Raw genomic sequence first — 18,985 nt, forward strand, 5'->3', positions numbered from 1 at the left:
GTTTGTCTGCCCAATTCCTTTTTGCTCCATCTAACAGCTTTCTCAGCCCTTGAAGAATGGCTCGATTTGTAACTTCTGTTTGGCCATTGGTCTGGGAATGAGCTACTGAGGAGAGCTTATGCCAGATTTCCATGTTTTTGTAAAGTCTTTGAAGGCCTTACAATCAAACTACTTACCATTGTCTGATATTAGCACCCTCGGTACCCCAAATCTGCAGATGATGTTGCTCCAGACGAAATCTATCATTTTTCATGCTGTGATAGTGGGAATGGCTTCAGCTTCCGGTCATTTTGAAAAATATTCCACAGCTACTACTACAAACTTCTTTTATCCTGTGGTCTTGGGGAAAGGGCCCAGGATATCTATACCCCACTGAGAGAAGGGTCATGGACTAGATATATTAGACTGTGGGTGTAACAGCCCGGAAACCGAACTGCCACCGGCACTAGGATCCAGATCGACTTAAGGTCGCCGGGACCCGTAGTAAGCCTGCTGTCCTGTTTGTATACCTGTGAAATCTCATACATGATCATACATTTTCTGTAAAACACATAAAACTTTTCTTCATTCCAAGGCTTAACCTGTGCATGCACTCTCTCTGTTCTCTACTAATCCCTACTAGAGCTCCTCATGGCGCTAGGCGGATCAAACTCAGAATGTTAAGTCTGGTTTTGCTCATAAACATACAACAATAAAGAAACATACATAAACTGATCATGTGACTCTACAAAGGGATTACAAGTCTTATAAGTCAAGCACCATTCTATACACTATACATATACATTTACATTTACATGTCCACACTAGCTATTACACTACTCGGTACTCTTCCTGTCCCCTGCTGAACTGTCTCTGACCTCTAAACCTGCACAACTGGAGTTAGGGGAGAGGGATGAGCTACTATAGCCCAGTGAGTAGAATAGTAATAAAATAATAGGTGATAAAACATGCTCTCATGGAATGCATCACATAATCACATCACCTCGGCCGGACGGATCAAAACTCCCTCTATCTCATCTGGGGTACCGGAGTACCATGTGCCTGGTCCCCGTAGGGCTGTTCCAGGTCTTTGTGCTTGGTCCCCGTAGGGCTGTTCCAGGTCTTTCCTCTGAGGGCTAATGAATCCTCACGAAGTCCGTGCCGTCTCACATAAGCAATGTACAAGGAGCCATGCCAAGTACAAGGATACATGCAATGCGTCATATTCGTGTACTCTAATGCACTCACCCTATTGCATAGTCATGATGCATGAAGCATGATAAAATATTCAGTTCTCATATTAAAACATTAAGTTAAGTTCCACTCACCTGTAGTTCTCTCTGAACTGACTCTGCAGGTTCTGACACTGGACTCACTGCTGACCTCCCTGATTCCTCTGGTCCGTACCTACACAGGTGGACTCAACTGAGGGACCAAACTCACTCAAGAACATCTCTAAGAAACTCCCTAAAACCCCTCTAAACAATCCTAAAACTATCACATAAACCATGCAAAAGAAAGCTGGACAGGGCACTTTCGGCGGCAGGTTCGGCGGCCGAAACCCCTCTCCAGAGACGAAACTCATGCATGTTCGGCGGCACCTTCGGCGGCCGAAGGTCTCGTCCAGAGACGAAACTCACACCCTTTCGGCGGCCGAACTCCCTCTTTCGGCGGCCGAAAGTCCCTTTCTAAACAGAAAGCCTAGCTTTCGGGGGCAACCTTTGGCAGCCGAAACTGCCTCCACAAGGGGTTCGGCGGCCGAACCTTCCTTCGGCGACCGAACCTGGTTTTGCCCGAAGGGCAGAACCCTGCTCTGTTTCATGCAAACTTTGCCTAAAAACCTACAAACATGCATATCAACTACTCCCAACTAGCATATACACATATATATGCACAAAGGGGTCTAAAACTACCCTAAAACCCCAAACAAACAGAGCACATAACACTTAAACATGTTTGACCACATCAAATCACCAAAAACCTCACCTCAACCTAAACATGCATACTACCCATACAAACTGCATCAAACCTTTCAAAATCATCAAAGAAGCTCAGGATCTTCACTTACCTCTTACACAACTTGAGGATGAAGGATCCTAACGTGGAGATATGAAGAAAAGCTCTTCCAAAGCTCCAAGCTTCAAACCTTGGTTCTTTTGCTCAAAACCTTCATAAGTCACCAAAACTCTTAAAACTCTTGAAAGATTTGATGAAAATCATGGAAAACATGAAAGTCAACGTGGGAGAGGCTGAAACTCACCTCTGGCTGCAAGTGGAGGAGAAATAACCTCCTTCCACCGACCCTTGGCCCTTTTATAGGTGGCTGGCCAGACCACCTTCGGCAGCCGAACGTGAAGCCGCAACCATGCAATGTTCGGCGGCCGAAAGTGACCTTCGGCGGCCGAACCTTTGCAGTTCTCCCTTGTTGCTTTTCTTTCAAAACTCACTTCTTTTACTACTTCAAACCATGAAAACAAGTGACAATACCTTAGAAAACATATGTATTACCCTTCTCGAGGGTTCCGACACCCGAGATTCCACCGGACTATAGGAATTCCGATGCCGGACTCGAGCCGGGTATTACATTCTCCCCCCCTTAAGAACATTCGTCCCCGAATGTCCCTAACACAACATAAACACATAGAAAAGGGGAAAACTAACCTTAAAACAGATATGGGTATTGCTGGAGCATGGACTCCCGAGTCTCCCAAGTGCACTCTTCTAGGTTGTGGTTGTTCCACAGCACTTTCACCATTGGTATCTCCTTGTTTCTCAGCTTTCTGATCTGGGTGTCAAGGATCCGCACTGGCTGCTCTATATAGGTGAGATCACGTAAGATTTCCACCTCAGGTTCACTAAGAACCTTCTCTGGATCTGACACAAACTTTCTCAACAGAGAAACATGGAATACCGGGTGAATTCTTTCCATAGAAGCCGGTAAATCTAGCTTATACGATACAGGCCCGATCTTCTGCAAGATCTCAAAGGGACCAATGTACCGTGGGGCCAGTTTACCCTTCTTTCCAAACCGAACCACTCCCTTCATCGGAGACACCTTAAGCAATACCATATCCCCCTCCTGGAACTCTATTCGCTTCCTACGGATGTCTGCATAGCTTTTCTGTCTGCTTACAGCTGTTCTGATCCTCTCTCTGATGATAGGCACTAACTTGCTGGTTATCTCAACTAACTCTGGCCCTGCAAGAGTTTTCTCTCCTACCTCTTCCCAGCAAACAGGTGTTCGGCACTTCCTCCCATACAGAGCTTCATAAGGAGCCATCCCTATGCTAGCATGATGGCTGTTGTTGTAGGCAAACTCCACCAGAGGTAGATGCTGCCTCCAAGAACCGCCAAAGTCTAACACACACATTCTCAGCATATCTTCAATGGTCTGGATGGTTCTCTCTGACTGACCGTCTGTCTGTGGATGGAAAGCAGTGCTGAAATCCAACCTTGTGCCCATTTCCGTTTGCAGACTCCGCCAAAACCTGGAGGTGAACTGAGGTCCTCGATCTGATACTATCGACACTGGAACTCCATGCAACCTTACTATCTCGTCTACATACACCTGCGCCAACTTGTCCACAGAGTAGTTACTCCTAACTGGAATGAAGTGAGCAGCTTTCGTGAGTCTATCCACAATCACCCATATGGAGTCTAGTCTGTTAGACGTCGCCGGTAATCCCACTACAAAATCCATAGCTAGGTTCTCCCATTTCCATTTTGGAATCGGCAGTGGGTTAAGCATTCCAGCCGGCTTCTGGTGCTCTAGCTTCACCCTTTGACATGTCTTGCAGGCTGACACGAACTGTGCCACTTCTCTCTTCATTGCTGGCCACCAATACACCCTTCTCAGATCTTGATACATCTTGGTAGCTCCAGGGTGAACGCTATACCTCGCATTATGAGCTTCCCTCATAATGTCTGCCTTCAAACTGCTATCATCTGGTACACATAACCTCTTACTGTAACAGCCCGCTTACCGGACCATCACCGGCACTAGGATCCAGATCGGCTTAAGGCCGCCGGGACCCGTAGTAAGCCTACTGTCAACTCTGTGTACCTGATAAATCCCATACATGATCATACTTAAGCTTAAAACTGTTATTTACTTCTCTTTTTTTTTTGTTTTTCTTTGCTTGACTATCTTTTCTTTCTGTATACTTCCACTAAGTCTGGACTATGCATGCTCTGTCTGTATGCACTCGAAGAGTGATACCTGCTATGGTACCATACAGTGACTACAGAGATAGAAAGACTACCATGCACAAACTTAGCTCATCATCATCACAACATTATCTCAATCATATATAACATAAAAGGATCATGTGCAAAGGGATAACAAGCACTAGGGCCAAGCACAATTCTATAACTCACTATATAACTTACTATTACATCATTTCTATACATTACATAAACTCGGTACTGTACATCATTATCATGTCCACTATTCTATACTATTACATATGCCTTTTACCCTTGCTATCTCTTTCTCTTTCTCTTCTCTGAGGCCCTGAAAAATGGGGTTAGGGAGAGGGATGAGCTGCTAAAGCCCAGTGAGCGGAATCTATAAAAAATCACATTTAAAACATGCTATCATATGATGCATCACTGCACAAACATTTCACATCTCGGATTGGACATGATCCCAAAACTCCCTCTGTCAGTGCCCGGCCCCCAAAGGAGCTCACACAGGTCTTTCACTAACTACTCATGGTGCCCGACCCTATAAGGGCTCTCACAGGACTCATCCAAGGTAAATGCCCGGCCCCAAAGGAGCTCACACAGGACATACAAGAATGACAGACTTATGGGCTATTGAGATCGCCTCGGTCCAATCCACATATACAAGTAATAATGCAATGCATCAACTTGGTGAATACTAATGCAAAGCATCCTACATAAACATGGCATTAATGATGCATGAATCATGCTAAAACAGTTCTTAACTTTTAAAATAAAGTTCTGTTCCACTCACCTCTGTCAACTGCTGAGCAGTCTCTGTAACTCTAACTCTGTGGGCCTCCTTGGTCTCTCGGGTCCGTACCTACACAGGTGGACTCAAATGAGGACCAAACTTACTTAAACATAACTCCTACTATCTCCCCAAAACCCCTCTAAAACATCATAGGCATGCATGGAAAAATGGGCAAAAGAAGGCTGGACTGGGCACTTTCGGCGGCTGGTTCGGCGGCCGAAACCTCCCTCCAGAGACGAAACTCATGCATGTTCGGCGGCACCTTCGGCGGCCGAAAGTCTCATCCAGGGACGAAACTCATGCACTTTCGGCGGCCGAACTCCCTCTTTCGGCGGCCGAAAGCCCCTTTCTCACCCAAAAGCCTAGCTTTTGGGGGCAAGGTTTGGCAGCCGAAACTGCCTCCACAAGGGGTTCGGCGGCCGAACCTTGCTTCGGCGGCCGAACCTGGATTCTCCAGAAAGGCAGAATCCGAGCACAACTCATGCTCTCAGCCTCCAAAATCCTATCAAACACCCATAACATGCATACCAACACTTCTCAACTAACATATAACATATCTCATGCATATAGAGGCCTAAAAACGAGTTCAAGCCCCAAAAACAACAACAAAACTCATATGAGCAACATATGCTCAAACTCATGCTTATACCCCAAAACATGCCATAAACCTCTCCAAAACTTCTAAAACTTGCTTTAAACATAAGGGGAGGTGAGGATCCATGCTTACCTCTTGAAGAACTAGAGGATTGATGATCCAAGCTTGGAGATGGGGAAAAACTCAATCAAACTCTCCAAGTGCTCAACTTTGCTTCCTTTTGCTCAAATCTCTAAAACAAAGCTCAAATCAAGTTAAAACATGCAAGATTTGAGGAAAACATGAAAAATCACACCAAGGAGAGCTTGAACCTACCTTTGACCCAAAAACAGAGTGTTTACCACTCAAGTCTCTGGCAAAGGGGCTTTTGTAGTGGCCAACCGACTCTTCCTTCGGCGGCCTAACGTGCATGCGAAACCATGCAACTTTCGGCGGCCGAACTTCACCTTCGGCGGCCGAACCTGGCTTTTGTCCCCTTGGCCTTTTCATTTCAAAACTCAATTTTCTTAACTCAAAACATGCAAACATGATAAAAACACTTAAAAACATCTTAAAAACCTTTCTTATACCCTTAGGGCAAGCTCCGACATCCTCGAATCCCGACTGCCAACGGAAAATCCGCCGGAACGTAGGAATTCCGATACCGGGGTCTAGCCGGGTATTACACTTACCGTGCCGAAGAATCCCCTCACCGTCAAATCTGAACTCTACACTGTTGCCCGACTGAACAGTCCTGGCAATCTTCACTAACTCGGGGTCTTCGTGCTGTTTCAGAGCCACTTGCTCTAGAAACACTGGTGTCACTCTCATCTGTGCGAGCAAAGCACTTGTACCAGATAACTGCAACTGTAACCCTTCTTCCATGAGCTTGTAGAAATCCTTCACCACCGGTCTTCTCTCTACTGCAATGTGGGATAAACTGCCAAGTGACTTTCGGCTTAAGGCATCAGCTACAACATTAGCCTTGCCCGGATGATACTGGATCTTACAATCGTAATCACTGAGTAATTCGACCCACCGTCTCTGCCTCAAGTTTAACTCTCTCTGACTTAAGATGTGCTGCAGGCTCTTATGATCCGTATAGATCTCACATTTTACCCCATAGAGGTAATGCCTCCACATCTTAAGTGCAAAGATAACAGCTGCCATCTCCAGATCGTGTGTCGGGTAATTCAGCTCGTGCTTCTTCAGCTGTCTAGAAGCATAAGCTATCACTCGGTCATTTTGCATCAACACACAACCTAATCCCACTCGGGATGCATCACAGAACACTGTGAAATCTTCATCACTGATCGGCAGAGCTAACACCGGTGCTGAAGTTAACCGTCTCTTCAACTCTGCAAAACTTTCCTCACATTCCTCTGACCACACAAACTTCTGATTCTTTCTGGTCAGTCTGGTCATAGGAGCAGCTATCTTCGAGAAGTCCTGAACAAACCTCCGATAGTAGCCTGCCAAACCCAGAAAACTCTTGATCTCTGTCACTGTAGTGGGTGTAGGCCAGTTGGCTACTGCCTCTACCTTTTTGGGATCTACTGCTATACCGTCCTCTGATACAACATGTCCCAAAAAGGAAATGCTCCTTAGCCAGAACTCGCATTTGGAGTGTAATACCCGGCTAGACCCCGGTATCGGAATTCCTACGTTCCGGCGGATTTTCCGTTGGAAGTCGGGAATTCGAGGATGTCGGAGCTTGCCCTAAGGGTATAAGAAAGGTTTTTAAGATGTTTTTAAGTGTTTTTTTATCATGTTTGCATGTTTTGAGTTAAGAAAATTGAGTTTTGAAATGAAAAGGCCAAGGGGACAAAAACCAGGTTCGGCCGCCGAAGGTGAGGTTCGGCCGCCGAAGGTGAAGTTCGGCCGCCGAAAGTTGCATGGTTTCGCATGCACGTTAGGCCGCCGAAGGAAGAGTCGGTTGGCCACTACAAAAGGAAGCAAAGTTGAGCACTTGGAGAGTTTGATTGAGTTTTCTCCTATCTCCAAGCTTGGATCATCAATCCTCTAGTTCTTCAAGAGGTAAGCATGGATCCTCACCTCCCCTTATGTTTAAAGCAAGTTTTAGACGTTTTGGAGAGGTTTATGGCATGTTTTGGGGTATAAGCATGAGTGTGAGCATATGTTGCTCATATGCGTTTTGTTGTTGTTTTTGGGGCTTGAACTAGTTTTTAGGCCTCTATATGCATGAGATATGTTATATGTTAGTTCAGAAGTGTTGGTATGCATGTTATGGGTGTTTGATAGGATTTTGGAGGCTGAGAGCATGAGTTGTGCTCGGATTCTGCCTTTCTGGAGAATCCAGGTTCGGCCGCCGAAGCAAGGTTCGGCCGCCGAACCCCTTGTGGAGGCAGTTTCGGCTGCCAAACCTTGCCCCCGAAAGCTAGGCTTTTGGGTGAGAAAGGGGCTTTCGGCCGCCGAAAGAGGGAGTTCGGCCGCCGAAAGTGCATGAGTTTCGTCTCTGGACGAGACTTTCGGCCGCCGAAGGTGCCGCCGAACATGCATGAGTTTCGTCTCTGGAGAGGGGTTTCGGCCGCCGAAAGTGCCCAGTCCAGCCTCCTTTTGCCCATTTTTCCATGCATGCCTATGATGTTTTAGAGGGGTTTTGGGGAGATAGTAGGAGTTATGTTTAAGTAAGTTTGGTCCTCATTTGAGTCCACCTGTGTAGGTACGGACTCGAGAGACCAAGGAGGCCCACAGAGTTAGAGTTACAGAGACTGCTCAGCAGTTGACAGAGGTGAGTGGAACAAAACTTTATTTTAAAAGTTAAGAACTGTTTTAGCATGATTCATGCATCATTAATGCCATGTTTATGTAGGATGCTTTGCATTAGTATTCACCAAGTTGAGGCATTGCATTATTACTTGTATATGTGGATTGGACCAAGGCGATCTCAATAGCCCATAAGTCTGTCATTATTGTATGTCCTGTGTGAGCTCCTTTGGGGCCGGGCATTTACCTTGGATGAGTCCTGTGAGAGCCCTTATAGGGTCAGGCACCATGAGTAGTTAGTGAAAGACCTGTGTGAGCTCCTTTGGGGGCCGGGCACTGACAGAGGGAGTTTTGGGATCATGTCCAATCCGAGATGTGAAATGTTTGTGCAGTGATGCATCATATGATAGCATGTTTTAAATGTGATTTTTTTTATAGATTCTGCTCACTGGGCTTTAGCAGCTCATCCCTCTCCCTAACCCCATTTTTCAGGGCCTCAGAGAAGAGAAAGAGAAAGAGATAGCAAGGGTAAAAGGCATATGTAATAGTATAGAATAGTGGACATGATAATGATGTACAGTACAGAGTTTATGTAATGTATAGAAATGATGTAATAGTAAGTTATATAGTGAGTCATAGAATTGTGCTTGGCCCTAGTGCTTGTTATCCCTTTGCACGTGATCCTTTTATGTTATATATGATTGAGATAATGTTGTGATGATGATGAGCTAAGCTTGGTGCATGGTAGTCTTTCTATCTCTGTAGTCACTGTATGGTACCATAGCAGGTATCACTCTTCGAGTGCATACAGACAGAGCATGCATAGTCCAGGCTTAATGGAAGTTATACAGAAAGAAAAGATAGTCAAGCAAAGAAAAAAAAAAAAAGAGTAAGTAACAGTTTTAAGCTTAAGTATGATCATGTATGGGATTTATCAGGTACACAGAGTTGACAGTAGGCTTACTACGGGTCCCGGCGGCCTTAAGCCGATCTGGATCCTAGTGCCGGTGATGGTCCGGTAAGCGGGCTGTTACATGGAGAACTTGGCATACAAGCCATGCTCTCTCAAGGTTTGCAGCACTATCCGCAGATGATGGGCATGCTCCTCTGCATTCCTGGAGTACACCAAGATATCATCAATAAAGACGATTACAAAATGATCCAAGTACTCCCTGAAAACCCTGTTCATGAGATCCATGAATGCTGCAGGGGCGTTAGTCAACCCGAACGGCATCACAAGGAACTCATAATGCCCATATCTGGTTCTGAAAGCAGTCTTGGATACATCTCCTTCCCTGATCTTCAACTGGTGGTATCCGGATCTCAGATCTATTTTAGAAAAACAACCTGCTCCTGCCAGCTGGTCGAATAGATCATCGATCCTGGGTAAAGGATACTTGTTTTTAATAGTGACTTTGTTCAACTGTCTGTAGTCGACACAAAGTCTAAGAGGTCCATCCTTCTTTCTGACAAATAATACTGGAGCACCCCAGGGTGAGGTACTCGGGCGGATGAAACCCTTAGCTACCAAATCCTGTAACTGCTCTTTCAACTCTCGCAACTCTGCTGGTGCCATCCTGTAGGGAGGAATAGAGATCGGTCTGGCATTGGGCATCAACTCAATTTCGAACTCTATTTCCCTATCCGGTGGCAGTCCTGGAAGCTCTTCAGGAAACAAATCTGGGAAGTCTCTAACAACTGGTACTGAGGATGGTTCCCTAACCTGACTGTCTAGCTCTCTCACATAAGCTAGGAACCCCTGACACCCCTTCCTTAACATCCTACGAGCCTGGAGGGCTGATATCAAACCCCTAGGTGTCCCTCTCCTGTCTCCTCTGAAGACACACTCTGACCCATCCTGGTCTCTGACACTGACTACCTTATCTCTACAGTTCAGGGTAGCATCATACGTAGATAACCAGTCCATCCCTAGAATGACATCAAAATCTGTCAACTCTAGAACCACCAGGTCAGCTGGAAGGTATCTACCCTCTATGCACACTGGACTGAACCGACAGACTGACTCTGCCAAAGATGGATCACATTTGGGTCCACTGACCCATAGAGGACACTCTAACTCAGACACCATCAGACCCAACCTCTCTGCAGCTCTAGAAGAAATGAAAGAGTGAGAAGCACTGGGGTCCATTAAAGCATACACCTCAGAACACCCAATGATGAGATTACCTGACACCACCGTGTTCGACGTGTCTGCCTCCTGCTGAGTCAGGGTGAAAATCCGTGTTGGGGCTGACGGACCTGCACCTCGGGAACCCATCCCTGATGAAGAGGCTGCCCCTCTTCCTCTTCCTCTGCCACTGCTTGGTGGAATGGCTGAAGCTACTGGCTGTACTACACTGCCCGTACTCATCTGCTGGGATGGTGCAACCAAAGTCGCCTGAGGACATTCCCGTGCATAATGTCCCTCCTGCCCACATCTATAGCAGGCTGTGGATCCCAACTGACAAGCTCCTCTATGCTGTTTGCCACACCTCTTGCACACTGGAAAATCTGCGCCAGAACTGGAGCCACTACTCATTCCCAGACCCGACTTAAGCCTGTTCCAAAACTTGCCTCTCTTTCCTCTGAATTTCTCCCATCTCTTCTTACTTGCACTTGCTGTACCCTGTGAGGAGGAACCTGGTTTAACACCAGAAGACTGTGCCTTAACTACACCTTGACTTATGGCACTGGCCTCCATCTTTCTAGCAGCATCCACAATAGAGTGGAAACTTTCCTTCTCCGCATGAAGAATCAAAGAGAAATACCTGGGATGAAGCCTTGTGGCATATCTCTTTGCCTTCTTCTGATCTGTATCATATGCCTGACCGACATATGGCAACAATTCCAGGAACTTATCTGTATAGTCATCAACGCTCATCTCCTCCGTCTGTCGCAACTGCTCAAACTCCACAACTTTTAGTTCCCTGGAACTGTCAGGAAAAGCCCATCCAGCACATTCGTTGGCGAACTCTTCCCACGTCATACTCTCAAGTCTTGGGTCCACATAGTTCTTGAACCATTCTCTAGCTTTCTTACACTTTAAAGTGAACCCTGCCATCTCAATGGCTCTACCGTCATCAGCTCCCAACTCACTTGTTATCATTCTAACTGCACTGAGATACTTAAAGGGATCATCTCCTGTATTGAATTTAGGAGCATCCAACTTTAAGTACTCGGTCATCTTCACCTTACTTCCCCCTGAAGAACTGGGTTGCTGTGCTTCCACAACAGGGGCTACTGGTTCAGGAGGTGGTGGTGGAGGAACTGATTCCCTCACTTCAGGCTGTACTGGACTTGGATGAACAGGTGGGGGTGGATACATATGATATGGTGGATAAAAGGAAGGATAGGGCATATATGGCATGTAGGGTGGATATGGGGCAAAGCTGGAGTAATCCGACGTGCCTCCCATCGGATACTCTGGGCCCTGAGGAAAGGGTGGATAGCCAAACCCCGAGGCCTGCATGCCTCCCTGGGACTCCCCCATACCTTCTTCTGACCTTCCTACACCCATGCTTACATCTCTACTCTGATCCTCTTCCATCACACCTCTTTCTTCTATTGACCTTCCCCCTCTGCTTACTCCTCTCCTGCTCTCGTCAGAAGACCTTCTAGGGTCTCGTGACGTTCTTTCCCTGCTTGACCTGTGCGATCGTGTCCTTGGCAAGGCAGGTGGACGAGCAGCTGTACCCTCACTTACAGGTGGGACTCCAGTCAATCTCGCGGATCGACGAGTTCCTCGCATCTTCACTCTCTGGGAAACAACAAATCACATAACACATCAGCAACACATCAAAAACATGCACATGCATAACTCATGGCATTGCACATCAGCAGAACATCCTATCCTCGTGGACATGTTTTTCCTATGGTGCTTGACCTGCTAAACCTCTCTATGAGCCCAACTCTCTCTCTCTATAGGTCCGACCATATGAACCTAGGGCTCTGATACCAATCTGTAACAGCCCGGAAACCGAACTGCCACCGGCACTAGGATCCAGATCGACTTAAGGTCGCCGGGACCCGTAGTAAGCCTGCTGTCCTGTTTGTATACCTGTGAAATCTCATACATGATCATACATTTTCTGTAAAACACATAAAACTTTTCTTCATTCCAAGGCTTAACCTGTGCATGCACTCTCTCTGTTCTCTACTAATCCCTACTAGAGCTCCTCATGGCGCTAGGCGGATCAAACTCAGAATGTTAAGCCTGGTTTTGCTCATAAACATACAACAATAAAGAAACATACATAAACTGATCATGTGACTCTACAAAGGGATTACAAGTCTTATAAGTCAAGCACCATTCTATACACTATACATATACATTTACATTTACATGTCCACACTAGCTATTACACTACTCGGTACTCTTCCTGTCCCCTGCTGAACTGTCTCTGACCTCTGAACCTGCACAACTGGAGTTAGGGGAGAGGGATGAGCTACTATAGCCCAATGAGTAGAATAGTAATAAAATAACAGGTGATAAAACATGCTCTCATGGAATGCATCACATAATCACATCACCTCGGCCGGACGGATCAAAACTCCCTCTATCTCATCTGGGGTACCGGAGTACCATGTGTCTGGTCCCCGTAGGGCTGTTCCAGGTCTTTGTGCCTGGTCCCCGTAGGGCTGTTCCAGGTCTTTCCTCTGAGGGCTAATGAATCCTCACGAAGGCATATTAAAACATTAAGTTAAGTTCCACTCACCTGTAGTTCTCTCTGAACTGACTCTGCAGGTTCTGACACTGGACTCACTGCTGACCTCCCTGATTCCTCTGGTCCGTACCTACACAGGTGGACTCAACTGAGGGACCAAACTCACTCAAGAACATCTCTAAGAAACTCCCCAAAACCCCTCTAAACAATCCTAAAACTATCACATAAACCATGCAAAAGAAAGCTGGACAGGGCACTTTCGGCGGCAGGTTCGGCGGCCGAAACCCCTCTCCAGAGACGAAACTCATGCATGTTCGGCGGCACCTTCGGCGGCCGAAGGTCTCGTCCAGAGACGAAACTCACACCCTTTCGGCGGCCGAACTCCTTCTTTCGGCGGCCGAAAGTCCCTTTCTAAACAGAAAGCCTAGCTTTCGGGGGCAACCTTTGGCAGCCGAAACTGCCTCCACAAGGGGTTCGGCGGCCGAACCTTCCTTCGGCGGCCGAACCTGGTTTTGCCCGAAGGGCAGAACCCTGCTCTGTTTCATGCAAACTTTGCCCAAAAAACTACAAACATGCATATCAACTACTCCCAACTAGCATATACACATATATATGCACAAAGGGGTCTAAAACTACCCTAAAACCCCAAACAAACAGAGCACATAACACTTAAACATGTTTGACCACCACAAATCACCAAAAACCTCACCTCAACCTAAACATGCATACTACCCATACAAACTGCATCAAACCTTTCAAAATCATCAAAGAAGCTCAGGATCTTCACTTACCTCTTACACAACTTGAGGATGAAGGATCCTAACGTGGAGATATGAAGAAAAGCTCTTCCAAAGCTCCAAGCTTCAAACCTTGGTTCTTTTGCTCAAAACCTTCATAAGTCACCAAAACTCTTAAAACTCTTGAAAGATTTGATGAAAATCATGGAAAACATGAAAGTCAACGTGGGAGAGGCTGAAACTCACCTCTGGCTGCAAGTGGAGGAGAAATAACCTCCTTCCACCGACCCTTGGCCCTTTTATAGGTGGCTGGCCAGACCACCTTCGGCAGCCGAACGTGAAGCCGCAACCATGCAATGTTCGGCGGCCGAAAGTGACCTTCGGCGGCCGAACCTTTGCAGTTCTCCCTTGTTGCTTTTCTTTCAAAACTCACTTCTTTTACTACTTCAAACCATGAAAACAAGTGACAATACCTTAGAAAACATATGTATTACCCTTCTCGAGGGTTCCGACACCCGAGATTCCACCGGACTATAGGAATTCCGATGCCGGACTCGAGCCGGGTATTACAGTGGGGTAGCTGGGATGTTGATGGTATTGGCAAACCTCTGGCATATGTCACATCTCCTGACGAATTCTTTTGTCTCCTTCTTGACTGTGGGCCAATAGTACCCTTGCCTAAAAATTTTGTTCGCCAATGTCCTTATCCCTTCGTGAGCTCTGCACATTCCTAGATGAATCTCCTCCATTACCCGGGTTGACTCTTCTGGGCCTACACATTTGAGCCACGGGCTGGACTTTCCTCTTTTGTATAGGGTTCCCCTTACTGCTTGGTAATTGGCCGCCCGAGTTGCAATTTTCCTTGCCTCGGCTCTGTCTTCAGGGAGTTTTCCCTTTTCTAGGTAGTCCAGGTATGGGGTCATCCAGTTTTCCCCCTCATTGATCTCCATTATTGCGGCATGTTTTTCATAAGCGGGAATGCAGATGTGTTGTATGTATACCTCGTCTGGGAGTTGTTCCAACTCTTCTTGGGACAATCGGCTGAGCAGGTCTGCCTCTTCGTTCTCTTCTCTAGGTATTCTCTAATATTGCACTGGGATTCCCTGCTCACTGAGCTCAGCTTCTATAGTTTTTACTTTTGCCAGGTACTTCTGCATAATGGGATCTCTCGCTTGGTACGCCCCGGTTATCTGGTTGATCACTAGCTGAGAATCACTGTTTATTGCAAGGTCGGTCACCCTTACCTCCATCGCTATCATCGTTCCGTTTATCAAAGCTTCGTATTTGGCTACATTGTTGGATGCGCTGAATTCTAACCGTAAGGCATAACAAACTTTGAACCCTTCAAGTCCCTTCAATATTATTCCTGCTCCGCTGCCCCAGCGCTGGTTGCTCCGTCTACGTACAACCTCCAGCTGAATTCTTGTAAGGATTGCCCTTCTCCCTTTTTTTTCATTGCTTCTAAAGGTTTAAGTCCTGCCTGCTCTTCATTGAAGGAGCACTCTGCTATGAAGTCAATAAGGGCTTGAGCTTTTATGGTTGTTCGAGGCCGGTACTCAAGGCAGTAAGGGCCAATTTCAATGCACCAAGCAAGCATCCGACCTGACGTCTCTAGTCTGTGCAGGATTTTCTTCAGGGGCTGATCTGTCATCACCACCGCTTGATGGCCTTCAAGGTATACCTTGAATTTCCTCACTGCTAGCAACAGAGCGTAGGCTAACTTTTCAATGTTCAGATATCTAATCTCGGCGTCCTTGAGTACCTTGCTGACATAAAACACGGGCTTCTGCTCCCCTCCTTCTCTTACCAATATTGCACTAATGGCATGTTTTGAGGCTGACAAGTAGATCAGGAGCTCCTCCCCAGCTAGGGGGCTGCTAAGTATATGCGGAGAGCTAAGGTATTACTTGAGCTCCTTGAAAGCTTGTTGGCAGTCCTCATTCCATTCAAAATTTGGAACTTTCCTCAGCTTCTTGAAGAACGATAAGCACCTTTCTGCAGACTTTAACATGAAACGGTTGAGTGCTACCACCCTCCTTATGAGTCTTTGCACATCCCTTACACAGGTTGGTTCAGGCATTTTCAATATGGCTTCTACCTTTTCTGGATTGGGCTTAATGCCCTTTCCACTGACCATGTAGCCCAGGAATTTTCCATCCCTTATGAAGAAAGCGCATTTTGCTGGATTTAGCCTCATTTTGTACTGCTCCAATACTTCGAATACTTCCTTCAGATCTACTAAATACTGTTGGAAGGTCAGACTCTTTACCACCATATCATCCATATATACTTCCACATTCCTTCCAATCTGGATTTTGAAGATTTTGTTCATCAGTCTCTGGTATGTTGCCCCAGCATTCTTCAACCCAAAAAATATGGCCTTATAACAATAAGTCTCATCTTCTGTTATGAACGAGGTCTTCTCCTCATTTGACTTGTCTATTAGGATTTGGTGGTAACCAGACATTGCATCCAGAGTTGACATATAATCGAAACCGGCCGTAGAATCGACCATTTTATTAACATCAGGGAGGGGTAACAATCTTTGGGGCATGCCTGATTCAGGTAAGTAAAATCTATACACATCTTATACTTGCCATTGGATTTTTTCACTAGTACAGGATTTGCTAACCACTGCGGGTACATTACTTCCCTGATGAACCCTGCTTCCTCTAGCTTATGTACCTCCTCCCTGGTGGCTTGCTGCTTCTCTTTCCCCACTACTCTCTTCTTCTGCTTCACTGGTTTAGCCTCGGGAAAGACGTTCAGCTTGTGGGTCATCACCTTAGGGTCTATCTCGGGCATGTCAGATGGCTTCCAAGTGAAGCTCGAGGCGTGACCTCGGATCAGAGCCATTGCTTCTATTTTATGTTCTTCAGTTAGGCTGGTGTTGAGACTGAAAACCTTATCTACTTCTGCTTCTGATAAGGGGAAGGTTTTCAGCTTTCCCACTGGTTCTTTCCTGACTTCTTTCTTTTCATCTCTGACTTTCATGACCTCTAAGTTGAATCTCTCGTCAGCCGAGCTCGGTTCTGCCACAGTGGCCATGTATCCCACCCTCGCTTCCTCCTGACGTCCTCGAACTACTCCCACCCTTGTCTCTGTTGGGAACTTCATGGTCAGGTACCTGATGCTAGTCACCACCTCAAAGTCATACAGCACAGGCCTTCCCAGTATGGCATTGTAGTTCAGAGGGAGTTTCACTACTAGGAACACGACGTAGTGAGTCCGAGACAGGGGTGCCTCTCCCAAGGTCAGAGCTACCTTCATTTTCCCTTCTACGGGTACTGGAATTCCTCCGATTCCCTTTACTGGGGCCTGATCCCTCACCATCTATTCTTCTGGTATCCCCATCTACTGGAAGACCCTGTAAGGTAGTAGGTTTACTTTGCTTCCATCATCGAGCAGGATCTTCCAAACACGGAAGTTATGAATAACAGCTTCAATGACGAGGGCATCATAGTGAGGCGTCTAAATGCCATGATCATCTTTTGGGGAGAAGGAGATGACCATTGGGGAGTGTTCTACCACCTGCATGACTTCATTGTCGCTTCTCTCCCCGTCTCAGCTCCTTTTCCTTCCTCTCCTGCTCATCCGACCTCCCGTTCCTCCAACAATCATGTTGATGGTCCCGCTGGAGCCATCATTAACCGGTCCTAACCTTCGGGGCTTCTCCGCTGCAGGGTTCTACTGGGGTCTTTCTCTTTCGGGTTTCTTCACGAAGTTTTGGAGATGACCCCTCTTGATCAGCCTTTCAATTTCATTAATCAGCTGGTAGCAATCATTGTTATCGTGGCCATGGGTGCGGTGATATTGACAATATTTGTCAGGATCTCTCTGGCTTGCCTCCGCTCTCATGGCCTTGGGCCACTAGAGGAACTCCTTATCTTGAACTGCCACGAGCACCTCGGCTCTGGAGGCATTGAGGGGTGTGATTGCTTTTGGGACCCGAGGTAGCGTTGGTCTTTGCTCTCTCCTATCCTAAGATTGTCTGTATACCTCGGGCCCCCCATTTGGCCTTTTCTCGTGTTTGTCCGACCTCCTTTTCTCGGGAGCTTCCCCCTATCTGTCGCTTCCTTAGCGAACCTGCTGTTTGTCAAGGCATCATCTTGCCTTATATACTTTTCTGCTCTCTTCATCAGTTCTGCCAATGAGGTCGATGGCTTTCTACACAGGGAACCAAAGAACTCAGGGGAGATGGTTCCCTTCTGCATAGCTTCCACAGCCCGGCTTTCATCCAGTTCGGGGATATGAAGGGCCTCCGTATTGAAACGGGTTGCATATTCTCTCAAGACTCGTTCCTCCTTTGCTTGACTGTCTCCAAGTAATTGGTCTTTCTGTCAGCCGGTACTCTTGCTATGAACCAGCTGATGAAGATGCTGGCCGGGTCACCAAAACTTCTGATACTCCCTGCCTCTAGACTGTTGAACTAAGCCCTTGCTGAGCCTGTGAGCGTCGCAGGGAATACCTTGCACATTAAGGCATTCGATAGGTCTGTAACTCCATAAAGGTTTTGTAGTTGAGGACGTGCTCTCTTGGGTTCCCTGCTCCATCATACGTCGCCATTGGTGGCATTATGAATTTTTTAGGGATGGTCTCCTGCTGAATCCATCCCGAAAATAGTGACAATGTGGGCAAAAGGGTTTGGCCGTGGTCTTTTACCCCCAGCTTAGCCAGCAGTTGTTCTTTCATTCTCTGCAACTTCTGATCTATGCCTTCCTCCTCCTGTCTAGGCCTCTTCTCCGGGCGGTATCCTTCCCTCCATTCTTCACTTTTTGTTTTCCCGGCTGTTCCCGTGAAATAACTCTTTGCTTCGTCATTCTTTATAAGCTCTCTCACCCTTCTTCCGTGAGCTCTGGCCATTGGTTCTTCTTCCCTATCAGCTCTCCTATCTCTTTCTCCTATTTCTCTACTACTTTGCTGAGGGATCGGTTGGTTGAAAGTTGGTTGGGGTTCATTGGCTTGGATCCCTTCGGCTATGGGTGACACGTTCAATGTGATATTGAGACCCCTTTGCTGCATTATTTGCCCTAGCCATTGGGCAGTGTTTTGCAGCTGAAGGGCAATGGTTTGAAGGTCTTGGTTGGACATGGCTGCTGCAGGTGCATTCCCTGTCGAGCTCGGTGAGGGGTTGAACAGTATTGGTGGTCGATTTGTAGGACTAGAGAAAGGGAACTGCTGCCCCTCTTGAGCAGAGTTCAGGTCATTTGGGGCGTTGGTAGTGTGGTTTCGTTGTGGTTAACAATTGTGGATCTCAGTGGATGTAGTGAGAGTGAAACTCCGGTGATGGAAAAATCTCCTTCATCCCCATAGACGGCGCCAATTG

The 18,985-nt window shown here is 46.7% G+C and overlaps 1 protein-coding gene across 1 annotated transcript; it reads right to left on the reverse strand.

The window, feature by feature from the left end:
• Window positions 1-14,741: 14,741 nt before the first annotated feature.
• Window positions 14,742-16,992, reverse strand: LOC110611653. Its single transcript, XM_021752040.1, has 4 exons — window positions 16,500-16,992; window positions 15,567-16,215; window positions 15,069-15,476; window positions 14,742-14,964 (listed from the first exon to the last, which is right to left on the reverse strand). The coding sequence occupies exons 1-4, from the start codon at window positions 16,990-16,992 to the stop codon at window positions 14,742-14,744; spliced, it is 1,773 nt and encodes a 590-aa protein (XP_021607732.1).
• Between the last annotated feature and the right edge of the window lie 1,993 nt (window positions 16,993-18,985).

This window comes from Manihot esculenta, chromosome 3 (genome assembly GCF_001659605.2).
Source record: "Manihot esculenta cultivar AM560-2 chromosome 3, M.esculenta_v8, whole genome shotgun sequence".
NCBI classification, from domain to species: domain Eukaryota; kingdom Viridiplantae; phylum Streptophyta; class Magnoliopsida; order Malpighiales; family Euphorbiaceae; genus Manihot; species Manihot esculenta.